The sequence below is a fragment of the Macrobrachium nipponense genome, chromosome 3 (genome assembly GCF_015104395.2).
Source record: "Macrobrachium nipponense isolate FS-2020 chromosome 3, ASM1510439v2, whole genome shotgun sequence".
NCBI classification, from domain to species: domain Eukaryota; kingdom Metazoa; phylum Arthropoda; class Malacostraca; order Decapoda; family Palaemonidae; genus Macrobrachium; species Macrobrachium nipponense.
The window spans coordinates 6,847,484-6,874,738 of record NC_087202.1 but is presented as its reverse complement, the minus strand read 5'-3'; the positions used below and the strand labels follow the sequence as shown (position 1 = coordinate 6,874,738).

General features: G+C 35.8%; 1 protein-coding gene and 1 long non-coding RNA gene across 2 annotated transcripts in view; both read right to left on the bottom strand.

Annotated features, from left to right (window-relative positions):
• Window positions 1–8,939, bottom strand: part of LOC135222135 (alpha-1-inhibitor 3-like) — a 77,871-nt gene extending 68,932 nt beyond the window's left edge. Inside the window, 5 exon segments of the mRNA XM_064260303.1 lie at window positions 446–560; window positions 1,564–1,718; window positions 2,083–2,438; window positions 7,577–7,725; window positions 8,883–8,939. Of these exon segments, the coding sequence (XP_064116373.1) occupies window positions 446–560; window positions 1,564–1,718; window positions 2,083–2,307 (495 nt within the window). The 5' untranslated portion in view covers window positions 2,308–2,438; window positions 7,577–7,725; window positions 8,883–8,939.
• A 26-nt stretch (window positions 8,940–8,965) lies between these two features.
• Window positions 8,966–15,066, bottom strand: LOC135221614 (uncharacterized). The gene is made up of 4 exons (XR_010316047.1): window positions 15,000–15,066; window positions 10,431–10,592; window positions 9,820–10,026; window positions 8,966–9,099 (listed from the first exon to the last, which is right to left on the bottom strand). It is a non-coding gene; the product is annotated as an uncharacterized LOC135221614 (long non-coding RNA).
• Window positions 15,067–27,255: the final 12,189 nt, after the last annotated feature.

Sequence of the window (27,255 nt, the reverse complement as noted above, 5' to 3'; positions counted from 1 at the left end):
CCACCAGGCATTAATAGAATGCATTGAAAATAAGAAGAACAAAAAAATAGTCTAACACATATAAGAGCAGGTATATACATATCGCTTTAAGGATATGAAATCATCCGCCATGCTGCATAGTAACTTTAAAACAACTAACTGATCACAGAATGTTTTTTCTGAGTGCATTAACATTTATTCATACTGAACAAGTTCAAGTGTTTTTGTCAGATTTAAAACCCATGAGTACCATAATAATCAAAACTAAGACAAGAACAGATTGTTGAGGTTTATCAATGATTTTTTGTCATAAAGGGAGGTAAATACCACTAACAGGACGACTGGATGAGTTCATCTCCATTTGTAAATTGTAAATCAATTCCATAGGATTTTCGTTTCTGATATATCATTTTATTTTTTACATAGAAAACAGCAAATCGCTTGTTTGCAAACAAAAAAAGCTTACCTTCTCCACATATAGAAACGGGGTTGATTGATCGTCGTAGTAATAAGAATAATATGAATACGAATTGCCCAAAGACAGCGTGAGGGTCCCGTTAACCGGCTGACCATAGGTGTACCTTTTGAGAAAGAATTTCAGAATGAGGATGCTTGAATGTGAAATTAAACATTTTTTTAAAGACTCTATGGTGGTGGTCTGAATAACTCGTTGTCTGGCTTCTTTCAATGATATCATTGATTTTAGAGTACTTAGTTCAATATGGTGACCAGGTGCTAAAAACCTGAGCCACCTGGGGAATTGTAAAATAACTGCTGAAAGTATGTCATGGGAATGAATATAGAAAAAGGTTAATTATAGGAATAACACACACATACTATATATATATATATATATATATATATATATATATATATATATATATATATATATATATATATATATATATATATTATATATATATATATATATATATATATATATATATATATATATATATATATATATATATATATATATATATATATATATATATATATATATATCGAGCTACAATGTCCTTTAATATCTAATTCGCTCTACCTCGGCATTAATTAATATTTTTCATATATGCTTAACCGAAGGGGGGGGAATTTTTTTTTCCCGATAATAGATTTGCCTGGTCCAGGCGTGAACCCAAGAAGACATTCAAAATCCAGGACGTCATAAGTACTACAACGCCACCGAAGTCGAGGAGGGTTGATGTTGTCTCCAAACCAACGAATTACCTGAGCACGAAAGGTATTTGAGGGTGAGAGACGACATAAAACTTATGCCTCTCGCGGTGAAAAAAAAATTCCCTTTCGGTTAAGCATATATGAAAATATATTAATTCCGAGGTAGAGCGAATTAGACATTAAAGGACATTGTAGCTCGATATATGTATATGAATCACGGTAATGTGATATGACTTATATATATATATATATATATATATATATATATATATATATATATATATATAGGGTATGCTTAATTTTAACAGGACTTCCTCATTTATGACATATGAAAAAGATTCATTATTTCTAATCCCTGAAACTTCTCCTGTTTATTACTGAAAATACAAAAGTCCATTAAGTACTCACTTGGCACATACAGAGAAAATTATTTCTTTGTCGGTTGCCAGAACATAAGGGGGTGGCTGAATGGTGAGGCTGAATCTTGGCAACACATATTCTTCCACTTTGAAACTCTGCGATGCTTTTGTCTCTTTGGTCCTCACGAAAATCTGGTAAGTGCCCTGCGAAGAATGATATCATAAGTTCTCTCAGTTTCACCTCAAACTTCTTCTCCAGCCAGTCCCATTACTTCTAGTTCTGTCGTTATTGAAGAGCGAGAAAAACTGCATAGATTAATGCAGTTTTTTTTATAGAATGAAGTGCTCTGAATGTAAACTTGAGGAAATGTAGAACATTCTACAAAAAAAACTCCATTACTCTATGTTATATGGTTTCTGAGCAATAAATACTCTTAATGGTACTGGGACTTTATGGTCAGCCTGTACTTCCTTCAACGAAATCAAGACAGCTCATTTGTCAGGAAAGTAACATCAAAGAATCTGAAGGCACGATAATGCCTTCTCTTATCTTCGAAGAAATCCTTACCTTTTCCACTTCCTCAGCTAACTGGAAGTCCAACTGCAGCAGTCCAGCTGGATTGGGAGTGTTTTTCCACTGAGTCAACCTACTGCCTTTCGGTGAGTTGATCCATATCTCAGGAATATCTTCATAAGAAACGAGAGCTTTCGCTCCAGTAATGGTCAGGATGCGGAATTGTACTAACTGGCCAGGCATGTACAGATACTTGTCGGTTTGAATAAAAGCCTGCATGAGGGACACAAGAATCAGGTCGCGTTTTTCGGAGATGGACGCGCTGTTTATTTTTCCAGAAATTTCTAGCACAGAAGTATAGCCAATGCTGCTGGGAACTGTCACATTCACGCAATGGTATCCGCTTGCAGCTGTAAAGGTGAAAAATGCTTTGTCCATGAAATTCAGATTTGTTTTTCTTACACTAACATAAGTTGTACTCCTGAGAAGCAGTTGTAACTGCATGTGGCTACCATGATCCATCAAGAAGATATCCATAAACTATATCTATTAATATGATGTTATTTAAGAAATGCTTTGGAAAGCTTCTTTAAGTCAGTGACAATCCCATAATATTATGAGATCTTAAGGATATCAAACTTGACAATAAGTATGTTATTAGATTTGGTAACCCAGTTTTTATAAAAAAGAAAAAAAAAAGAAAAGAAATGATCACTCAGATCCATAAGCCAAGTGAAAAGTATCTGCTTACAAACAAAAACAAAGAGGATGAAAAAAATATAGACACAAACACACATATACCGACTGTGCCCCGGGTTACAGCAGTCCCGGCTTACAGCGGCCTCAGGTTACAGCATTCCGACTTTACAGTGCCGGGCTCATGGCACCATTAACCTGATTTTATGGTGCCATAAGCATTTTTACGGCACCGTACCCTGGTTTTATGGGGGCTTTAAGGTACCATGAGCACCATTTATTCCCATTACTATTATAATGTTCCAGTGTCCACAGCTTTTTGGGTTACAGCACTGCCGGGAACATATATATATATATATATATATATATATATATATATATATATATATATATATATATATATACATATATACACACATATATATATATATATATAGTATATATATATATATATATATATATATATATATATACATATATATATATATATATATATATATATATATATATAATATATATATATATATATATATATATATATATATATATATATATATATATATATATATATATATATATATATATAGGTACGGGATACAGAAGGACATGGCACATTACATGATTCTTTATTGCTACGACGTTCGAGACAAAGTCCCATCTTCAGGCTAAAGGCAAGAAAATAAATATTACATCATTACCAAACAATTAGGAGTTAACGTAAAATTATTATAAATTAAAGTATTTCTAAGTAGAAAATTACGAATTAAAAAATCTCAAAGAATGAGTATTACATCAATACATAACATATTCAGAAAAGGAAATGTAAAATCATAAAAAATTAAAATATTTCTAAGTAAAATACGAATTAAAAACATTAAACAGAATATATGTATATATAAATATAAAAATATTAAAAATGAGGAAAATACCTTGCTCAAGCAGAGTCCCGCCGTTTCCGTGTCAGGACGGTGGAAAAAAAAGTCAAGAAGAGGCAAAGAAGAAGAAGTGACGTGTCTTTATGCTATATACAAAGGTACTGAGGTAGTATGGTTGTTAAGTGAAGGTACCAGTTTTCTTAATTGCCAAACTTTCAAGAACGAGGAGGTGGTGTTCATATGGTGACGTCATAATGACCTTAAAGTTGTTATAATCTATCTCTGCCCTACGATTCTGGCGTGATTCCTAATATTTGATTGTTCAGGGGTGGATAATTTGCTGCCCGTTCGGTAACTTACCACCTCTATGAGCATCACATCTCACTTTGAGCAACCGGCGCGTACTTCCTACGTAGGTCTGCTGATTACATCGGCAGCAATTAAATAAATTCACTACACCGGATTGCATCAAGGAGGGCAATTTCTCTTTGTGTTTTAGGAAGCTACCAATATTTCTAGGATTTATGCAAGTGAATCTGGTATCAACTGCTGGATAATGGCGGTTTAAAATTTTCTTAAGGGAGGGCAAAAACTTCCTATCATGTATATAAGGTATTTTAATATAGTATCTAAATTTCTGTGCTAAATGGACTGGACTAGGTGGATGAAAAAAGTTATTGATGGTATTTTTGACGTATTTAAAAAATAACCCCGATGGGTAAACAATTGCTTTTGAAAAATCCCTCAAGAAAGAAATATTATTTCGTCATGGAATAATTTCCAACTTGATGTTAGGTTTATAGCCCTGTGGAGGAGCGTTGATAAAGAATTTAATTTCAAAATTATAATAAAAACAAAAACTGTAGAAATTCAAGCCAAGACCGGTAAAGGTATAGGTTTCCTGTAGATTCCTATGTTAAAACAGTTATCTTTACGAACTACCATTGTATCTAAAAATGCTAATTGTCCATTTTCTTCTAATTCACAGGTAAATTTAATATTTTGATGTTTGGAGTTAGCATATTGTAAAAATGAGTCGCTATGATGCCTATCTTTAAACAAAAGAAAAGTGTCATCTACATACCTTCGGTAAAAAAGTGGTTTAAAAGACGGAGGGCAATTGTCCAGCAGTTCCCCTTTCAAATTTGAGCATAAAAATAGTTGGCGAATGTTACAACTTAGGGGATTCCCCATACCTACACCTTCTATTTGCAAATAAACTGTCCATTAAAAATGAAAGCAGTGTCCCGCACTGCTAATTCTAACAATTTCCTAAAATCATCACGTTTAAAGCCACTATATGTAGTATCGTCTTCTGTAAAAATAGTATCTAAAATAAAGCTGATGGTTTCCTCCACAGGTATATTAGTGAAAAGTGCTTCAACGTCGAAGCTTGCCATGGTTAGGTCAGAGTCCTGGCATAAAATACTGTTCTTAAAATCAAGAGAATTGGTTAGATTATATTCATTTTTAAAATGATTTCTTCTAATAGAGGTGTCAAGAATTTAGCTATTTTGTAACCTGGTGTAGTATAGGATGAAAGGATGGGTCTCATAGGGATACCCTCCTTGTGTATTTTTGGTAGGCCATACATAACACCCAATGAAGAACCTGTTACATAAAGATTTTCGTAAGTTGTTTGATCTATCGTTTTATTATCTTTCAACGTTTTCAAGAAACCGGTTTATTCTGTCCTCGTTTTTAAAAATTAGTTTGTAGTCAATGTCACCCATGTTCTAAACTTGGTAGCGTCTTTCAGAATTGTTTCCATTTTGTGAATATACTCTGTTTTATTCATTATGACGGTTCCCTTGCCTTTATCGGGTTTAGAAAAAATGAGATTGCCGTTTTCCTTTAGTTTCTTAAGGATACCAAGGTCACGTTTATTAAAAAATGGTGCCCATCTTAGTTTTAGTTTGTTAAAATTGATATGGGCAAATGTGGACAGGTCGTTTTGAAAACTTCGAAAAGGTCAGTATTCAGGGCTAAGTTTTTTAATTTTGAAAACAAAATTTCAAATGGTAGAAAATATTCATAATATGAAGGTGTGTAAACCGGCAAGCAAAAATCCAGGCCTAAAGATAAAAGGAATTCCTCTCTCTTGGTTAAATTGTAATTAGATAGGTTAAATACTACCTTATTCCCTCCTTCATTGAATTTAGGTGTAATGATGCCTAGTTTCTGAAGCTTGTTATTATGCGTGTTTTTTATTTCATCAATGTAGTGGTTAAGGTGTTTAGTCAGTAAGCAATTGAATATAATCAAATCAATAAAGTGTAAAGTTTCTAACAATTTCACTGTGCAAAGGTTGAATGGCATTTTCATGTTTCTTAATTAGCTTTTCTTTTTCACAAATCTCCAAGTTTAACAAAGTAGTTGTGGAATCAGAATAAAACCTGGTATTATACAAAGATTGTCTATACAATTTGAACTTCACAAAATTCGGCACAACATGGTTAAGGCTACAGTACTGTAGAAACTCTAGGTCAAGCTTGGCCTTGGACAACTTTTTCAATGTGTTTTCAAATTTGCGACATTTCTGCAGCAAATATCTGTTGTATCTTTTCACTATTAGGTCCCGAAAATGTACTAATCCTCTCGATCTAAGTCGCACCAGAAAGAGCAGGGCAAACATCCAGGAAAACATCGTGGATCTGAAGGGATAGGCGATTATGTGGATTTTTCTTTGAGGAAGATACGTAGTGGAGTCTGTGTTGCCGTGTTCTTGGAACTGAGTCGCCTATCCCTTCAGATCAAGTTGGAAATTATTCCATGACGAAATAATATTCTTGAGGGATTTTTCAAAAGCAATTGTTACCCATCGGGGTTATTTTTTAAATACGTCAAAAAAATACCATCAATAACTTTTTTCATCCCACCTAGTCCAGTCCATTTAGCACAGAAATTTAGATACTATATTTTAAAATACCTTATATACATGATAGGAAGTGCCCTCCCTTAAGAAAATTTTGAACCGCCATTATCCAGCAGTTGATACCAGATTCACTTGCATAAATCCTAGAAATATTGGTAGCTTCCTAAAACACAAAGAGAAATTGCCCTCCTTGATGCAATCCGGTGTAGTGTATTTATTTAATTGCTGCCGATGTAATCAGCAGACCTACGTAGGAAGTACGCGCCGGTTGCTCAAAGTGAGATGTGAATGCTCATGAGGTGTAAGTTACCCGAACGGGCAGCAAATTATCCACCCTGAACAATCAAATATTAGGAATCACGCCAGAATCTGTAGGGCAGAGATAGATTATAACAACTTTAAGGTCATTATGACGTCACCATATGAACACCACCTCCTCGTTCTTGAAAGTTTGACAATTAAGAAACTGGTACCTTCACTTAACAACCATACTACCTCAGTACCTTTGTATATAGCATAAAGACACGTCACTTTGTTCTTTGCCTCTTCTTGACTTTTTTTCCACCGTCCTGACACGGAACGGCGGGACTCTGCTTGAGCAAGGTATTTTCCTCATTTTTAATATTTTTATATTTATATACATTATATTCTGTTTAATGTTTTTATTCGTAATTTTACTTAGAAATATTTTAATTTTTTATGATTTTACATTTCCTTTTCTTGAATATTGTTATGTATGATGTAATACTCATTCTTTGAGATTTTTTAATTCGTAATTTTACTTAGAAATACAATTTATTTATAATAATTTTACGTTAACTCCTAATTGTTGGTAATGATGTAATATTTATTTCTTGCCTTTAGCCTGAAGATGGGACTTTGTCTCGAAACGTCGTAGCAATAAAGAATCATGTAATGTGCCATGTCCTTCCGTATCCCCGTACCTATTTCATCGAGGATTAGCCCACCAGTGATGAAGAATATATATATATATATATATATATATATATATATATATATATATATATATATATATATATATATATATATATATATATATATATAAAGAGAGAGAAGGAGATGTCCGTTTTTCCTCACTTACCCGTTTGTACTAAGCTGACCTGGGACACAACCTCCAAATCGTCTTTGAGCGAGAAACTTAAATTGAAATCTGGTGCACCAATTAGGAAGACGCAGACGGACGCTTCCTGTCCTCTAACCCACTTCTTTGGCGTCGTGATCAGGTATGAGCTGAAATTTAAATTATTATTATTGTTATTAGTCTAAGTGTGTAAAAATGAACTTGCATAAGAATTAAAGATTATTGGCAAAGCAGGACTGCCCAGGTTGCTGTGACCATTTGAGGACAAAATGATGAAAACAAAGAGAAGTGTGAATAGTGAAATATATATTATAAAAAAGTGCATGATATCTGCCATACTAATCAATATATACTGAAACAGAAATTCCAACCTTTCTATCTATTAATCAGAGAATTTTTATTTTCAAGTCACAAGTGATGTGCCTGAGTTTATGCTACTCCGTTATTGTATTATGTATATCACTCTAATTTGATATTCTTTGTTTGTCTTTAAGATGATAAAGCAGTAGCATCGTTACTCACATTTCGTGTTTTAAGAATTAAAATTCAATTACATACCTCGCTGAAATTTGTTTTTACATAATGTTTGTACCTTATGTGGTCAGCTGTGGTGCTATTTTATATTTCCCTCTCATTTTCCCAAACGAGCTTTTTCTTTGATCATCAGCTGATACCCATTTATGGTGAATATTAACATTAATGGCTGTAACCTCTGTTTTGATACTCATCCTCCCATAAGTGATTCCTTTCTGCTCCAGTTTATCCGTACATAAATTATCCGACTACAACCGCAAGAAAATGACAGGATTTTACTTTACTCATCATGAAACCCTGTTGAGGAATGAGGTGGTCTTTAAATTATGACTGAAAAGATCACAAGAGGAAAATTCATAAAAATGCTGCTCATCATCGTCACAATGGAGGGGAAGTTATAAACAGTACAGAAAAATTATTATTATTAAAATATAGCATATTCATTTTAATTTTCGTTGGCGAAACAAGGCTCCGTTTGACCTTAGATTTTAGCGTGAACGTTGAGTTAGGAATATATGTTTACAACTTATTCGTTAGGGGGGAAAATCTTGCACGCGTCCTGAGTAAGCTATAACGGCTGCAACCTCTATTGTGATGTTCATCGTCCCTTAAGTGATACAACCATAGGAAAATAACGAAATCTTACATTAATTATTTATCATGAAACCCTGTTGACGAACAAGAAAGAAGCACCAGATGATGAAAATTCGCAAAACTGCTGTTCATTGCCGTCACAGGGTAGTGGGAGTTATAAACATTCGAAAGGCCTTACTCAGAGCAATCCCAGTCGTAAGGACAGCACTGGAACTGCAGGGTGAGTGGACACAAAATTGGGGCCTGGCGGAGGTTGGGGCAGTTTCTGGCGACACATTCGGTTTTTGGTGGCGTCTCCGTCCGCCTGACAGGTGCACTTCTTGCAAGGCTCGTCAGCTGGGCTCCAGGTGTCCCCAATGGCGTAATACTGACCCCTGTCTGATCTGCATGTTGTACTTGAGGGGAAATGCGAAGAGTTCAGTCATATGATCGGCGACACCAGAGTGATTTTCATGATGTTACACATGTGATGGATACATATATGGCAAGAAACACTTACGCAGAAGCCAGAAGTTCATATACAAGGGTAGTATACCTGATGAATAAGTTAAGACTACAATGATGGGATTATAACCAAGAGATATGGCTTAAGAAATTATTATGGAGGGTGCTCTGAGGAAACAGGCAGGGAAGAGATCTTGAGGCAGCGAAAGCTATTCTATGATAATCTGCAAACCAACAGGATTTCGAGACATCAGCAGGAGTCTACCAGCCGAGAACTGTTCCATGATTACTAGATGGTACAAGCTGGTTTGTAACATTGACTGTCAATGAGCTTTTCAGTTCAGTACAAGAAGGAAACTAAAGCGATAAAAATCTTAACTTTGCAACATCAATAACACTCATTCGTAAACGACAACAATAAGCTTAACTTACATTAAGACAGCAAAGAGGATCACAAATGCTAGCATTTAACATGTAGATGAATCGCAACTTGACAAAATTACTATTAACTTAAATTTTTGAGCTTTAAAGTTATAACAAATTGATCCAAAAATGCAACCTTGCAACTTAAAAGGAGAAATTAAAAACGGAGGCATGAATTTCTGCTTCCAACAGTTCTCATGTCATGGCATGAGCTCAGATCGCTACCAGGCAATGAAAAAAACACTTACTTGTCACAGAAATATTCATCGCAACATCCTGAATCGTATGTTCCACTGACCACACAATCTCTGTGAGGTTTCTGGGAGCAATAAATGCGATAGCAATACATAGAAGCAGCCTTCTCCCAATCATAGTAGTAGCAAGAACAGTCTTGGCAGTCCTCTACCCAGGTATCATATGGGGTATGTACAGTTCCATTCGGTGATGTGCAGTTACTGTGGGAAGTGAAGACTTCATTCATAAGCATTTGAGTACTTAACCGTAATAATCTAATATGCATTAACAAGAATTCACGCACTCATGCATGCGTACGTATATATATGCTATTTATATAGATACATGTATATCTCTCAAAAGGCGAACTGTACACTATATATTTGCAATTTGTGCATGCATATTTAACTTATATTCAAGTATTTTGTAAAAATATAAGATGATATACCCGTTCAGTCATAGCAAGTGATACAGGGTAGATAAAATATAATTCATATTGAAGAGAGGAAAAAAAAAAAGAATTATGTAAACACAGTGGTTTACTATCTGTAAAAAAATGACCTATTCTGCAAAAGAAAAAAAAATAGAAAAATTAAAATTGACTTTGACACAGACGGTAACTTACACAGGAGAGCCGTCGCATACATATTCTGGACAACAGCTATAGGGTGCTCTCAGTGCTGTGCAGTTGTCTGAAGGAGGTCCATCGCAGGTAGAGCCTACGCACCAGCTAGGTACGCCGAAGTACGTTCCAGGTCCTACTACAATAGTTGGTGATGGATTCTTGCTAGAGATAAACGGAAAAGCTACATTGTGTATTGCTCTCAGTTATTGTTAGTGACATTCAGAAGACGATGAACCCTATTCCAGAAGCTTCCAAAGAAGTAACAGGAGGTAACGGGAAGCACAAGAACAAGGGCTCCTCTACTGATAAAATAAGATGACGACTATTATGGACAGCCTCTCGAGACTTCTAATGAAAACTACCCCTGATTGACCACTTGAATAATAAGAAAAACTGTCTCGCCTATGTAGAGAATCTTCTACGTGACAATAACTCAGAGTTGATATGGTATGTGACTGTAGTAAACAAAAAGCTTTCTGTCTATCAGTTCCTGCATCGCTGACAGTAAATGAAGACTAAAGAGAGCTGCTTCTGTCCCTGGTAGCTTCTGGGTATCTTCTTAATCAAGTTTCTTTGATTAAGACCTGGTAACCTTTCCCTCGTAATGTGTCTATCCTTTTTCCTAGCAAACCCTCCCCACGCACACACACACATACATACATACATGCACACACACACATACACACACACACACACACACACACATATATATATATATATATATATATATATATATATATATATATATGTAGTATGTATATGTATGTATGACAGCCAGAAGTTTAGTAGTATGACCTCCTAGCCTGTCATTTTCCTGTGGTATTCGCTTATATCAGGTTTCAAGCTTCTATATATAATTTCTGTGTGTATGTGTTTTTGTGTGTTCAGATTTCGGATTTCTTAGACAGTTTTATATTGAGACTCATTCTCACGCAAGTGTTCCAGCGGATACGACCGTGTATGTGTGTGTGTGTGTGTGTGTGTGTGCGCGCCCTGGGGTAAAGAAACAACGGCATTGTGAACACTTCCTTTCATCTCGGGACAACCAGTTTTTTCATTCACTTTTACATTCACCGCTGACCAAGATCAAGGATCGTTAACAGAATTTGTATGATTCTGCCGTGTAAATAGGTGCTCTTATTTGAACATAATAAATTTCTAAGAACACTTATATTACAGTAAACAAACTAAGGGCATTTTGGTCTTAACAATCACTCACAAATGCATGCATGCATACACATATGCATATGAATATTATATATATATATATATAATATATATATATATTAATATAATATAGATATAGATATATATATATATATATGTATATATATACATATATATATATACATATATATATATAGTATATACATATATATATATAATATATATATACATACACACACACGCGCGCATATATATATATATATATATATATATATATATATATATATATCTTCTTCCCAGCTTGTTCCCATTTTTATATGGGGTCGCCGTTTCGGATGAGCCGTTTCCATCTATTTCTATCTTGTGCTTCTGCCTCATCAATTCCCTTCTCATTTAAATCTCTCTCACACAGTCCTTCCATCTCTTTCTTGGTCTCCCTCTTTTTCTTCTTCCTTGCACCTCCACCCCCATAGTATGTCTCCCAGCGTGGTCCTCATCTCTCCTCAAACAGGTGTCCATACCATCTCAGCCTCCCCTCCTGCACTTTCTTTGATACTTCCACCACCTTAGTTGACCCCCTTATGTAGTCATTTCTGATCCTATCCACTCTTGTTACCCCAGACATCCACCTAAGCATTCTCATTTCTGCCACATCCATCTTCTTCTGCTCTGCTTTTCTCATGCTTGCTGTTTCCGTACCATACAGCATTGCTGTTCTTACCACCGTCTGTGAAATTTTCCTTTTAACCTAAGCGGATATATATATATATATATATATATATATATATATATATATATATATATTATATATATATATATATATATATATATATATATATATATATATATATATGGGTAGTTCGCAGACCCGGGACAGATCCTACAATTCCAGAACCGAACCTTACCCCAAATAACAAAATGCATAGAATAAAAGTTGTCCAGAATTCCAAAATATACCAGAAAAGGTCACTTATCCGACCATTTTACGCCAAAATACCATCCGCCGATATTTCCCGTGAAACTTAAATTTATCTAAGTACCCACTTGATGTGAAGGCTGACACGGCGGTCGGAGCTCCCGTAGTTCTTGAGTTGGCTGCGGAGTCACGGACAGGCGTTGTACGTTGGCCGGCCCCAACGCGGAAATTTAAACCAAACCAATCCTGTATCAGATTGACGCAGGTCATTCCCAAGGGACATGGATTAACTTCCTCCCAACCAATAAAATCGTGTCCATAAGATGAATCAGACAATCATACCTGCAGTCACAAAATTTGCCCTTTCCGTTCTACACCGCCGCCATGGATAGAACTCATTCCGTATTGTTTCCGAAAAGTGTTACTGCTGACTAGTTCGATCAATATACGCATCGATTTTCGCGGGGAAAAATATCTGAGAATAATGTTTTTGGCCCTTTTGGCGTTCCTGAAATTGATAAACACATATCTCATCCGGCTCAAAAGCGCCCCGACATCCCCTATCTCAAATTGGATTTCCCGGCCCGGCCCGAAACAATACCTTCTACCAGCGAGCCACGTGATCCCTCACCCGTTCTAAAGAGGCCGAGACTTATGCCTTCATCTACCTGTTCATGGTCATCGGACAGCAGCGACTTTGAAATGTGAATAAGGTAAGTTGTATATTAATGTTTGTTAGCCTAAAAATTAGTGTTTCGGTTAGTTCGAAGCCAGTACCGAAGCACATGTTCGAACAGTACTGTTCCAGTTAGTTCGAAGCCAGTACCGAAGCACTGTTCGAACAGTAAGGCAGTTTATGGGGGGATTTATAGCCTAGGTTAGACGTGTTTTTTTGTATATACTGTGGCTAATTCACTGTAACCTCTTGTGGGTAGCGCGCGCAGCGCAATATTACCTCTTGCCAGAACATGTCTCGCCCGCCAAGAATCTTTAAAAAAATGCAGATAAGGCGCGAAGCGCCGTTCCGCTGCGGCCTTACTGTAACCTCTGTGGTTAGCGCGCGCAGCGCAACATTACCTCGGTTAGTGGTAGCCTAGTCTAGAAGTTTTACATGTAGGCTAGTCGTTCTAAGTTTTGCAATGTAAGTGTCCTAGCTAGCCTAGCCTACGTCAACCTTGAATGCAGAGTAAGAGGTCAAACTTTTGCATTAAGGGTCAAAGGTCTGGGTCTCAAAACCGGGAATTGAGAGTTACGTGCGCCGTGAAAGTCCTACGCTGCTTCCCCCACCCAAAACCCCGGTTCCCAATGGGTCCCCCATTTACCGTTTGATGTTTTTCAGGCTTTATTTTTACTTGGTCAATTACAAAAAAGGGCCAAAAACGTTATTCTCAGATATTTTTTTCCCGCGAAAATCGATCGTCCCCCTGGGTCTGTAGTGGCTCCCTATATATATATTTAACACACATACACGCGCATATATATATATATATAGATACTAATATATTATATATATATATATATATATATATATATATATATATATATATATATATTATATATATAGATATATATATATATATATATATATATATATATATATATACACAGGGTGTCCCATAAGTAACCGGGCACTTACTCGTACATAGCAAACTTTAATTTAATATCACATTTAAGGGTGTCCCATAGGTATGAGGTGGAAGTGGATGGAGGAGGAGGAGGAGGAGAGTAGCATTCATCTAGGAATGGCATAAATGAATAAGTAAACTTCTAAAAAAATGAGAAGAGAAATGTTATGTTAAATAGATTTTTACTATGTACAAGTAAGTGCCCGGTTACTTGTGGGACACCCTGTATATATATATATATATATATATATATATATATATATATATATATATATATATCTATATATATATATATATATATGTATACATATATATATATATATATATATATATATATATATATAGATATATATATATATATATATATATAACTTCTTGAGGTGCACTAAGTTAAGTGTATATTAGTTTAACCAGACCACTGAGCTGATTAACAGCTCTCCTAGGGCTGGCCCGAAGGATTAAATATTTTTTACGTGACTAGGAACCAATTGGTCACCGAGCAACGGGACCTACAACTTACTGTGGGATCCAGAACCACATTACATCAAAGAAAATTTAAATGATTTTCCATCACCAGAAATAAATTCCTCTGATTCTGCATTGGCCGAGCCGGGAAGGGAATCGAACCTCGGACCACCGGGTTGGTAGCCAAGCGCGAAAACCACTCGTCCAAAGAAGAGCTATTGAGGTACACTGACCGCACTACCTCCCCCGACAAGTGTCAAGGATTAAGGATCCATGAATCATCCCTGCATAATACTAAAAAAAAAACTTGAGTTCTTTACTTCCATTTTCTTTTTTTTTTTTTTCTTCTTTTTTTTCAGTTATATATTATTAGAAATCGATATTGAAATTACTTACTAATCCTCCCCACCAGGAGGTTTTGTCGAGGGCAACGAAATCTACCGGCACCCCACTGGGGAGTTTTTGGTCCAGGCGTGAATAAATCTATCGGCAACCCCCACTGGGAGGTTTTGTCCAGGCGTGAAATCTATCGGCACCCCACTGGAGGTTTTGGTCCAGGGCGTGAAATCTATCGGCAACCCCACTGGGAGGTTTTGGGTCCCAGGCGTGAAATCTATCGCACCCCACTGGGAGGTTTTGGTGGCGGCGCGAAATCTATTGGCACCCCACTGGGAGGTTTTAGGGCAGGCGTGAAATCTATCGGTACCCCATCAGGAGGTTTAATCGTAGACCCAAAACCTACAGTTGGGGTTCTCTTGCCTATTGCCACCTCGATATATCCTGCAATAAGTTTAAACCATCACTGACATTTCTACATTGAACACAATGCATATAAAGAAAAAAAAATAAAAATATAATAAAGTTTTATTCTATGATACGTTCTTCCTCTAATATTCCTAATGAAATGCTCGTCTGTCACGCCAGAGAACGAAGGATGATTATTTGACATGTTCTTATCTGTTCCAGGCACTAATTAACATCAGTTGTGGGATGATGGAACGTTTCATTCCTTTCTCTTTAGTATACTCAGCCACAAGTTCATGACGTGATGAGTACTTTGGTTTGGTCAGATTTTTTTCACCATATTACTTTCTTTGTTTTGTTTCGTTTTTGTTCTTCAATAAAAAGTTTGGAGTAATATGCCGAAAAGAAAAAAATCTGACCAAACCAAAGTACTCATCACGTCATGAATTTGTGCCTGAGTATACTAAAGAGAAAGGAATGAAACGTTTCCTGCTGTTGATGCGAATACTGCTAATGATTCTCTCTCTCTCTCTCTCTCTCTCTCTCTCTCTCTCTCTCTCTCTATGGTAAATTCGCCCATTATTTCTTCTCAAAATTATTATAATTCTCTCTCTCTCTCTCTCTCTCTCTCTCTCTCTCTCTCTCTCTCTCTCTCAGTTCGTCTGTTATTCACATAAAAAAATATAATTATTTTCTCTCTCTCCTCTCGCTCTCTCTCTCCTCTCTCATCTCCTCTCTCTCCCTCTCTCTCTCTCTCTGCTCCTACAGATAAGTGGGCACACGATGAACTCTCTCTCTCTCTCTCTCTCTCTCTCTCTCTCTCTCTCTCTCTCTCTCTCTCAGTCTTTGAGTACAAAAACCTAATATGACCGTGCTCTTTTCCGCTGGAATTAGGAAAACCAAAATAATACCTTTAATTACCTGCGTGACATTTCGTGACAAACAGCGCCTCCAGTAACCTGGAGTTGGCCATAACATAATAATATCATATAAGCTTAAGTCTTTGTAAGATGGATATCTATACAATATCATTGTCAGTGCATTAGTGGTGAGGATAAAAAGCAATCATGCAACCAAGCGATCAAAGCAAATCAAAGCGACAAGCATAGTTTCACAGAGACAAGTAACATGGATGGTTTGATTATCATATAAGTATGGAATTTATGGCTGAATCATTGTTGTCATTTCTGAGAGCTCTTTAAACAAGAAGTTAAAAAAAGAATTTATAAAGATGGCTTGCTATGTTTTAATGACTATTTTAATTTGGGAAAAACTCTCTTATCATGAGAGTATATACAATGTTCTAAGGGGTCCACAACAATAAAAAGTGTTAAAAGTTCGTGTATGATTTATAAACACTTTATAACAGCTTTCGAACCCTTACCTGGATTCATCTTCAGTCCAAAATCATTGTGGACTGATGATGAACCCAGAGAAGGGTTCGAAAGCTATTATAAAGTGTTTATGAATTATACAAGAACTTTTAACATTTTTATTATTGTGGAACCCTTAGAACACGATAACTTTCATCTTAGTAATATTTTCCACCTGTACGTATATGTAACTCAATGATAAAAACTATTTGAGAGAGCTTAATCATCAAGCCCGTCTACGAAGAAAATAAAACTTATTGAATCTAGCGCAGTACTATAGTAGATTCATATCAACCGTGCATCTGATGTCTATTCCAGTCCCTTACGACGCTCCTGATTGGCTGTTGATAAGCCAGTCACAGGGGTGGGAACTCTCCCCAGTCTCTCTCTCTCGAGAGTTCACTTAGGCAGGATGTATGTTCCACCTCTTCTGAGGGATACGTCTTTCAAAAGTATCCAGCTGGAAATGTGGAAAATAAATACATCCTGCCTATGTGAACTCTCGAGAGAGAGAGACTGAGTAGAGTTTCCAGTCCTGTGATTGGCTTATCTACAGCCAACCAGGAGCGTCGTAAGGGACGGGCCTAGACACCAGATGCACGGTTGATGTGAATCTACTATAGCACTGTGATTCCTCGGCAAACCTGTTCCTCGTGTATTTCAGTAACTTAGCTTTCCTCCCAGCCGTCATCTCCAACGTATCTTCAGACATGACCAGTTGTATTTTTGTTCGTCTGGGTCCAAAATAGTTTCTTTTTTTCACCCCGGATTCTGGAATCCGTACCGTCCCCTAGGAGAGAAATTTTGGCACAGTTAGTAGGAAGGTGGTCAACATCGGTTTCTGGGTCGAGTAGTTTAGCCTCCTTGGTATAATACACGTCCCATACCTCAACTAGCGGATTATCATAGGGGCTTATGGGACAAAGCTATTTCTGTGTTTTTTGGAGAGAGAGAGAGCGAGAAATGGCAATAATCTTTATATATATCATTGGCGAGAGAGAGAAGAGAGAGAGAGAGAGAGAGAGAGAGAGAGAGAGAGAGAGAGAGAGAGAGAGATATCATTGGCAAAAATAGGAGAGAGAAAGATAAAAATAATAATTTTGATATTGGCGAGCAAGAGAGAGAGAGAGAGAAAAAAAAAGATAAAAGGAATATCAATTCTGAAATATATCATTGGTGAGCTGGCGAGAGAGAGACAGAGACAGAGATAAAAGAAATATTCATTTTGATATATATCATTGGCGAAAGGGCGAGAGAGAGAGAGAGAGAGAGAGATAAATAAATATTTTGATATTGGCAAACAGGCGAGAGAGAGAGAGAGAGAGAGAGAGAGAGAGAGAGAGAGAGCGTAATGAAAAGAAAAATGATAATAGCATTATGCATATCGCTGAACTGGCAAGACAGACAGAGAGAGAGAGAAATCGAATTGTAAAAAAAAAGATTAAAATAATTTTGATATTTATCTGCTTGAAAGCACAATACCCCATGGCAACCAGAGGTTTCAACATTCCTTTAGACCTGACAATTGAACGAAGTCAAACAATAAAAGAACAACTGAAATATGCAATATTGCTGGTCTCTGTGTAAATTGGTTAGCGTCGTGGCACGCCACTAAGATGTTGCGGGTCCGCGCCTTCCCCAGGGCAATGGAAAATCACTGGTTCTGTATCATGATCAGTCACTGTCGCATTGTGGGGTCTTTACCGGTGGGAGGTTGAAACCAACATTCTTTGGAAGCTTTAATTTCAAGTCAGTGAATATGTTTCATCTGCTGAATAATCTTACTATAATGGGCATAATGTCTGTCCATCCGTCTGTCATTCAATCACGGCCAAACGGCTGGTCCGATGCGCATGAACCTTGACAGGTTATAGTGGGGACCCCTAAGGTGGTTTATATGGGGTTTCATCCAACCTACCTAAACACCGCCCCTCCCCATCCTTCCCCTAAGGTGGTGGGGAGAGAAGGAATTCCCTGAAACTTCCTTGTTCTGCCCGTGCAACGAGGCTGGTTACGCCAGTAGACTTAGTTACTTCACGAATTTTCATACATAATTTCTGTATACATATGTTTGCTAGTAATAATAACATTAATAACAATAAATAAAAAAAAACTGTCGCAACGATGCATGCATTATTTTTATCGCATCATTTCGTGGGATATAATTTAGTTTCAATAAGAATGTATCTCAATAGAATCAATAACTTCAAAAGAAAACTTGAAATGTTCTTAAAAGCTGAAAAAATTGCAATACAAATTTATTTCATTTTCATGTTTATTTATTTATATTTTTTTGTTGTGTGGGGGGAGGGGGACATTTTTCACACTCCCAAATAAATTGTATTTTAAACAAGCAAGGTCACCAGTCGTTCAGATCTTTTTATTATCGGTTGGAATCGCCCTGATTCACTTTTGTTCCCTCTATCCCGGAACAGATGCGTGCCAGGTGTTTGTTGGCAACAGCTTATAACCGAAACAGGTGTTTGAAGACGGTATGAATCATATTTAAAAATTCTTTTAAAGACCTGTAGGGTCTTTGAAGGTCTTTGCAGCCTCCCTTCGGCCCCTAGCTGCAACCCCTTTCGTTCCTTTTACCGTACCTCCTTTCCCATTTTCTTTCTTCAAGTTTGCCTTTCCATCTTCATTAACAGCTGTTTTGAGGTTTTCCTCCTTTTTTCCAGTTCCAAACTTTACTGTCACTTTCCCTTTCGGCGTTGAATGAATGACCTCGTAGGTCCCAGTGCTTGGCTTTTGTCCTAAATTCTATATGCAATTCAAATACCATCGTGCATGACGGGACTCTCTAATGTGAGGATATGGAGGGAATTCCTGAGGCAGGACCACTGGAATAGTTAGGGCTCTATTTAACGTGAATATAGAAGCGAGATGAAAGCTTCACCTTTTTATTTGCTGACAGCGTTTGGTGTCAAATTCAGTGACATATCTGAGAGCGAACGAAGAGTCGATACCTCCAGAACCTATATATACTGATCAGTTCAGGACTGGGAATTTGATTGGCTCGTCTTTTTCTCCTCTTCAACTTTTTCTCAGGCCTCGTGTGACCTATTAACTATTCACGTTCTCGATGTTGTTTATAAACACAGTCGTGGGGCACTTGCTTCATCCCTTATTCATAACCCGTAATCATAACGAACATTAAAATCTTGCTTAACAACTAACGTGAGATTGCATTCAACTGGCGAATTATATATATATATATATATATATATATATATATATATATATATATATCTATATATATATATATATATAAACATATATATATATATATATATATATATATATGTATGTATATATATAAATGTGAACCTATTATTCTCAGTTGATGGAACTATAATTAAATTAGAAATGGACGGGTAAACGCATTAGAATAAAGCATAATACAATAACTGGCTTTAAGAAACGTATGATATGATCACTGAAGGGAAATATAAAAGGGGTTTTACACATTCAAAATAGACAGAAATGTAAGAAAAAATATTATAATAAAATAATAACCAGGTGCCAGAAGTTACCCCCAAATCAATCATCAATTGTTGACGATATCCTCTCTGTATGTATATATATATATATATATATATATATATATATATATATATATATATATTATATATATATATATATATATATATATATATGTACACGATATCATCTCTCTCTGCATATATATATATATACTATATATATATATATATATATATATATATATATATATATATATATTATATATATATAGTATATGTATATATATATATATATATATATATATATATATATATTTGATATATATGTATATATATATATATATATATATATATATATATATATATATATATATCTATATATATAGATATATATATATATATATATATATATATATATATATATATATATATATATATATATATATATATCAGAGAGAGAGAGAGAGAGAGATGATCGTCAACAATTGATAATTGATTTGGGGGTAACTTCTGGCAATTGGTTATTATTTTTTATATAGTATTTTTTCTTACATTTTTGCCTATTTTGAATGTGTAAAACCCCTTTTATATTTCTCTTCAGTGATCTTATCATACGTTTCTTAAAAGCCAGTATTGCATTATGCTTTATTTTAATGGTTTACCTGTCCATTTCTGATTTAATCATAGTGCCATCAACTGAGAATGGTAGGGTTCACATTTTTTCTCAATCTTGTTGAAGTCATTCAAATATCAGTATCAAAAATCACTAAAATTTTCAATATCATCTTAAATATTCCTAACAAATAATTGGTTTGAATTGACCTAGATTTTGTTTGTTACTAAATCTAAAAGTTTCGATGGCCCTTTTCTTAGTTTCTTAGTTGTTACGCAACTGAACTAACTAAATGTTAGAAAGAACAAAAATTACCTTCATTGATATGCAACAAATAACACGCACATTATTTTACAAATCATTGGTGGGACATTGATTGTAAGGAATATTTTTTTGCTATTTATTCTCAATATTATTACTGCCATAACCATTATTATGAATACTGTGTCTTCTGCTTCTTCAGCAACTGTGCGGATATTGCCGATTCATCCGTTTTTATCATGTTATCGGTTGTATCTAGATTATGTATATTGTGTTATCTCTACTTTGTATGTTCCATGTATATGGCCCTGAGTTGAAATAATATTTATTATTATTATAATTATTTCTATTATTATTATTTTTTCTTTATCTCAGTCATCCTATTTGACTGGGTGTTTTTGCAGCGTTCCAGGAAAGGCCTTGTAGCATTTGCTCTATTGTTTCAAAATCAATTCCCCATATGGCGTTTTAATAGCCAAGTTGAGTACGAAGAATAAAGAAATTTCTATACGAAACAAACGCGGCTGATATAGCCATTATTTTCAATAAAAACTTGTATGAACGAAGGTCTTCTTCCAGCAAATAATAATAATAATAATAATAATAATAATAATAATAATAATAATAATAATAATAATAATAATAATAATAATAATAATAATAAAATAGGTTGTTTACAACAGCAGCTAAATCTGGAACTTTGGATGGCTTTTACATAATAATAATAATAATAATATAATAATAATAATAATATAATAATAATAATAATAATAATAATAATAATAATAATAATAATAATAATTATAATAATAATAATAATCCAAAGCAATAAGTAAATACATCACTAAAAAATAAACAATCAAAGACTTGCGAACACCTGAATTGTGTTCTCATCAGTGTTAACTTTAATATGTATAATTGTGGAGTTTTCTTGCGCAGAGTTTCTCACGAGATTGTGAGTTGTTTTTAGCAATAATAATAATCGTAATAAGGATTATTTATTGGAGTATCAATATACTGTTTATAAGCATCTGCGCTCAGGACTAACGGAAGAAAACACGTTTTTCAGAGAGATATCCCTCCAAAACGAAGCTTGTTCAAGAAGAATAGCCAGGTGATTGCGACAGATGCGTCGGACAGATGTGCAGGTGAGTGTAGTCATTCGCAGGAGTGGATGGTTATTCTGTTCCTTTTATTGTTTCCTTGGAGTGTTTGTTAAGTTGGACCCATAGTTTAAATCCCGTGTTAGGAAAAGAACGAGACAGACAGCGTGACCATTCAGCAATGTGGATCGATGCCCGCTGTGTTTTGTGTGTGGTCCTAGAGCCAGTTTGAGCCTGACATCTGTGGCAATATTCACCTGAAATTCTCAAATTCCCCCCCCCCCACCCCCCCCCCCCCCCCCCCCCCCCCCCCCGGGGGAAATACCCCCCTGGTTGAGAATAACTGAGTTAGGGAGTCCTAATACATAGTAATGCCGCTTTCTTCCTAGTTTTTCTTTTTCTAATCTTAGAAGGCGATGGATTTCGAATCATCGTCAAGCCGCACTAGGTAGTTTCTCAGATAATTCCCTTTGGTGTGAATTATTGCTAAAGTGGAGTTAATTCGATTTTAACGGATTATTCTACTGTTTATTATTTAAGAGCATAAAGACGAGAATATCTCTGGAGGGACCGGAGAAGATTATCCGCATATTGTGGAATATTAAATCCTGTGATCACTTTGACAAAATTAAGAGACATAGTAATGGTTTTTCTATATATATATAATATATATATATATATATATATATATATATATATATATATGATAGTATATATATATATATATATATAGCTATATATATATTATATATATAAATACTATATATATATATATAGTATAGAGAGAGAGAGAGAGAGAGAGAGAGAGATCCATCAAGGTAGGGTAACAATAAAATTTATGTATATGTCTATTAGATATTGCATACTATATATATAACTTATACTATTATATAGATATAAACTTTTTTATTTTATTACCCTACACTTTTTCATGTTCTCTCTCTCTTCTCTCTCTCTCTATCTCTCGTCCTTATCTCTCTCTCTCCCCTCTCTCTCTCTCTCTATCTCTATTAGATATTAATATATATATATATATGTCTTATATCATAATATATATATTATATATATAATATAATATATATTGCAAAACGTAATATCAAACACTTACCTTATGCAATGATAATGTAGAATTAACATTAACCTCAGACTAGTTACGGGTTCCACTGTCAGTTCACAAAAAAAAGCCCAGCCCCCCCCCCCCCCCCACTACCCCCACCCCTCCTCCAAGCAGGCAGAGAGGAACACAGTCACTGACTACAAGAACTGAGCGCCTTCTGAACCACATTTGGATTTTCCGAGCCTTTAGAAACGAGACGCCACACCTGTGCTGCAGAAATTCATCGTCATTCCGTATTTCAATTGTTGCCAGGTTCTGGGAAAAGTGACGAAAGAGATTATGTGATCCGATTTCTCAGCCCCAGCTTTCTAATATACGATTCTCTTCGGAGATCTTTTCGAGAACTGCGATTCGCTTATTATTATTATTGAAGAAGAAACCCACAAAATGACTGTGTGCAACGTGTTTACTACTAAGTATTTGCATTTTATTTTACTCAACACTCGAGTACTTTCAGGCCCTATCTGTGGCCCATTTTCAAGAGATAGGGCCTGAAAGTACTCGAGTGTTGAGTAAAATAAAATGTAAATACTTATAAGTAAACACGTTATACACAGTCATTTTGTGGTTTTCTTTTTCAATCTTAAGAAGAAAACTGAAAAAAGTTTTTGTTTGGTTCATTATTATTATTATTACGTGACGAGACGCAATAAGATTCAGTCAGCCATTTTTGCATTACTGAGATGAATAAGCCCCATGGAATGTGGCCGAATTGCAATGAATTGTCGAAATGTGGCCAATTTTCATGCATAATGATCAATTGCATGCCATTAGGCTGCACATAGATTCCCTACGAGGCAGTTTTTTTTTTTTATTATTACCTTCATAACATATGACGCATGTGTTAATTGCAGTATATCGCTTCAGGTACCTGATTAGTCATTCAAATGGGAAGTTATGGCTCTTGGAAAACAAGTCGATACCCTCGACTGTTACTCCCCTTGAGGTACTCCACGAAAGGAAATGCTTATGGGGTCGAAATCTATTCGGAAAGCCAGAAAGAGCCAGAATTATTTATCCAGCGACGAAATCGTATCTCAGCAGGTGTGCCACATGTGCTGCAGGCTCATAGTTCGTATTCTCCGTCAGTCCTTGCCTTAGTCAGATTTAAACCTCTGTGGCATTTCAGTAACACCTGTTAGCAGAGACATTTGTATTCGCGGCAATGATCATGATTATGACAAAGACGTAACTAGATCTCGAGGGTATTTGAAATCATAACACGCACACACACACACACACACACACCAAATTGTATAAGCTTATTAGATCATGTGAACGATGGTAGAACAACCCATATTTCATGTTAAATAGAAGTCTGTGGGTTTACCGAATTATCAGATTGGTGATTACCAAAACGAACAAAAAAAGTGCGGAAATGTCTTCGGCGCAGTCGAATTTTCTGTACAGTGTATAATCAAGGCCACCGAAAATAGATCTATCTTTCGGTGGCCTCCGCATAATGCTGAATTAACCGCGGCCATACAGTCATGGTGTTCTGTCTTATATCGTTGCCAGACTCATACGATTAATGGCTAAATTTAACCTTAAATGAAAGGATGATCAGTATACCAATTTGCAGCCCTCTATCCTCAGTAGGTTTTAAGAGCTGAGAGAGAAAAGTGCAGACGGACAGACAAAGCCGGCACAATAGTTTTCTTTTAAAGAAAACTTAAAATTTTGATACATGTAGTATGAGTTACTATTTAACACTAATCACCCTTGGATTTATTTTTCATGTATTTCCTCTTTCCATGAAAAGCTCCTGTTTCTCAGATTAATGGGGGGGGGGGGGGGGGGGGGTGGGCAGGGGGGGGGGGGTGGTTGGGAGGGCAAGTGGATGTATACACATCTTGCCTACCTAAGTAGATTCTCAAATGGCGTCCCTTCAAAGGCAGCTCCATTTCACCTTGGTAAAGAAACCGATTCCTTTCATTCGCTTCGAAATTCGACAGTAGTACTCAGTCCCTCAGCTTTCATGAGGCAGTCAGTTATCTGGCGTTGCTCGTGGGAAAAAAAAGACCCAGGTGATCATCAGCCGTCCTTATTGCTTATTGCAATTTTTTTTTTTCAGCTCTGTAATAAAGATCTCTTTCGATCTGAGGCACCGAAAGGTTGGGTTTCTTCATTGTCTTTTGCCTTCGGTCGCTTTGATCTTATTATCACTGGACAATTTTTATTAATTCATAACTGTTGAAATGACCTGAACTTAACAACGAGTTAACAAATTACTATATTATATATATACATACACACACACACACACACACACACACACATATATATATATATATATATATATATATATATATATATATATATATATCAGGATATTTTATATATATTAGTATATTTATGTATATACCTATATACCTTATATATATATATATATATATATATATATATATATATATATATATATATATATATATATATATATATATAATAATATATATATATATATATATATATGTGTGTGTGTGTGTGTGTGTGTGTGTGTGTGTGTGTGTGAATGAATAAATTCTTCTGTTAAAACAGGATACGTCTCAAGGATAAAAGGCCCACCTGAAATACGTGGGCTTAAAGCTAAGGAGTTTTATATTTCGATGGACAGACTTCCACCCTTATCAAGCTGTAAACCAAAGTGCTTTAATGACCCCCGTTATCATATGATTCATTTTCCACGTAGTGCAAAACTCGTTATGCGATACTGGCAGAAATGACTCGGATAAAATTAATCGAGAAAAACATTGTATGTATACCTGTGTGTACTTGCGTGGGCGCGCATATTTAAACTAATTCCTTATACGTTTCCTTTGCAATTCCAATTACTTAAGCGAAGTTGTCTGATATTCTGATTTGTGTGTCGGCGGCAGATGAATTCCAAAAGCAGAATGTCTCTAAATTAGACAAACTGGATATATCACCTTGGTTATACCATTTAGTCCTAGGAAGGACGTTCCAGCTCTTTCCTCCCTTGCCACCACCACACACACCACACACACCACAAACTTATCAGAGCCATTTCCACCATTATCGCATGACGAGCTTGGCAAGACGCGAGAAACAATTGAAACGAGAATGGCGACAATTCTCCGTAGCACAGGTGAGATTTCTCGCGCTGCGAATGCGATGAAAATAGGAAAATGATGTTGTTTTAGGCAGCTGCTGAGTCGCCCCTAATTTTCCGAGAAGTATATCCAAGTAGGGGGCACCTTTGCCTGAAAAAAAAAAAAAACTTATTCCATATGAATAGGGTTCATCTTCTGAATAATAAAATAATAATAATAATAATAATAATAATAATAATAATAATAATAATAATAATAATAATAATAATAATCAAGTCAAAACTCAACGCCGGAAATATGATGAAAGCCATAAAACACATGGGCAGTGCCAGTAATCAGATACTGCGCAGGAATAGTGGAATGGACGAAGGCAGAACTTCGCAGCATAGACCAGAAAACGAGGAAACATTTGACAATACACAAAGCACTACACCCAAGAGCAAATACGGACAGACTATACATAACACGAAAGGAAGGAGGGAGGGGATACTAAGCATAGAGGACTGCGTCAAAACATCGAAAACAGAGCACTGGGGCAATATATGAAGACCAGTGAAGACGAGTGGCTCAAGAGAGCATGGGAAGAGAAGGGACTGATAAAAGTAGACGAAGACCCAGAAATATACAGAGACAGGAGAAAGACAAGCAGTACAGAGGAATGGCATAACAAACCAATGCACGGACAATACATGCGACAGACTATAAAGACTAGCCAGCGATGACACGTGGCAATGGCTACAGAGGGGAGAGCTCAAGAAGGAAAATGAAGGAATGATAACAGCCGCACAAGATCAGGCCCTAAGAACCAGATATGTTCAAAGAACGATAGATGGAAATAACATCTCTCCCATATGTAGGAGGTGCAATACGAAAAATGAAACCATA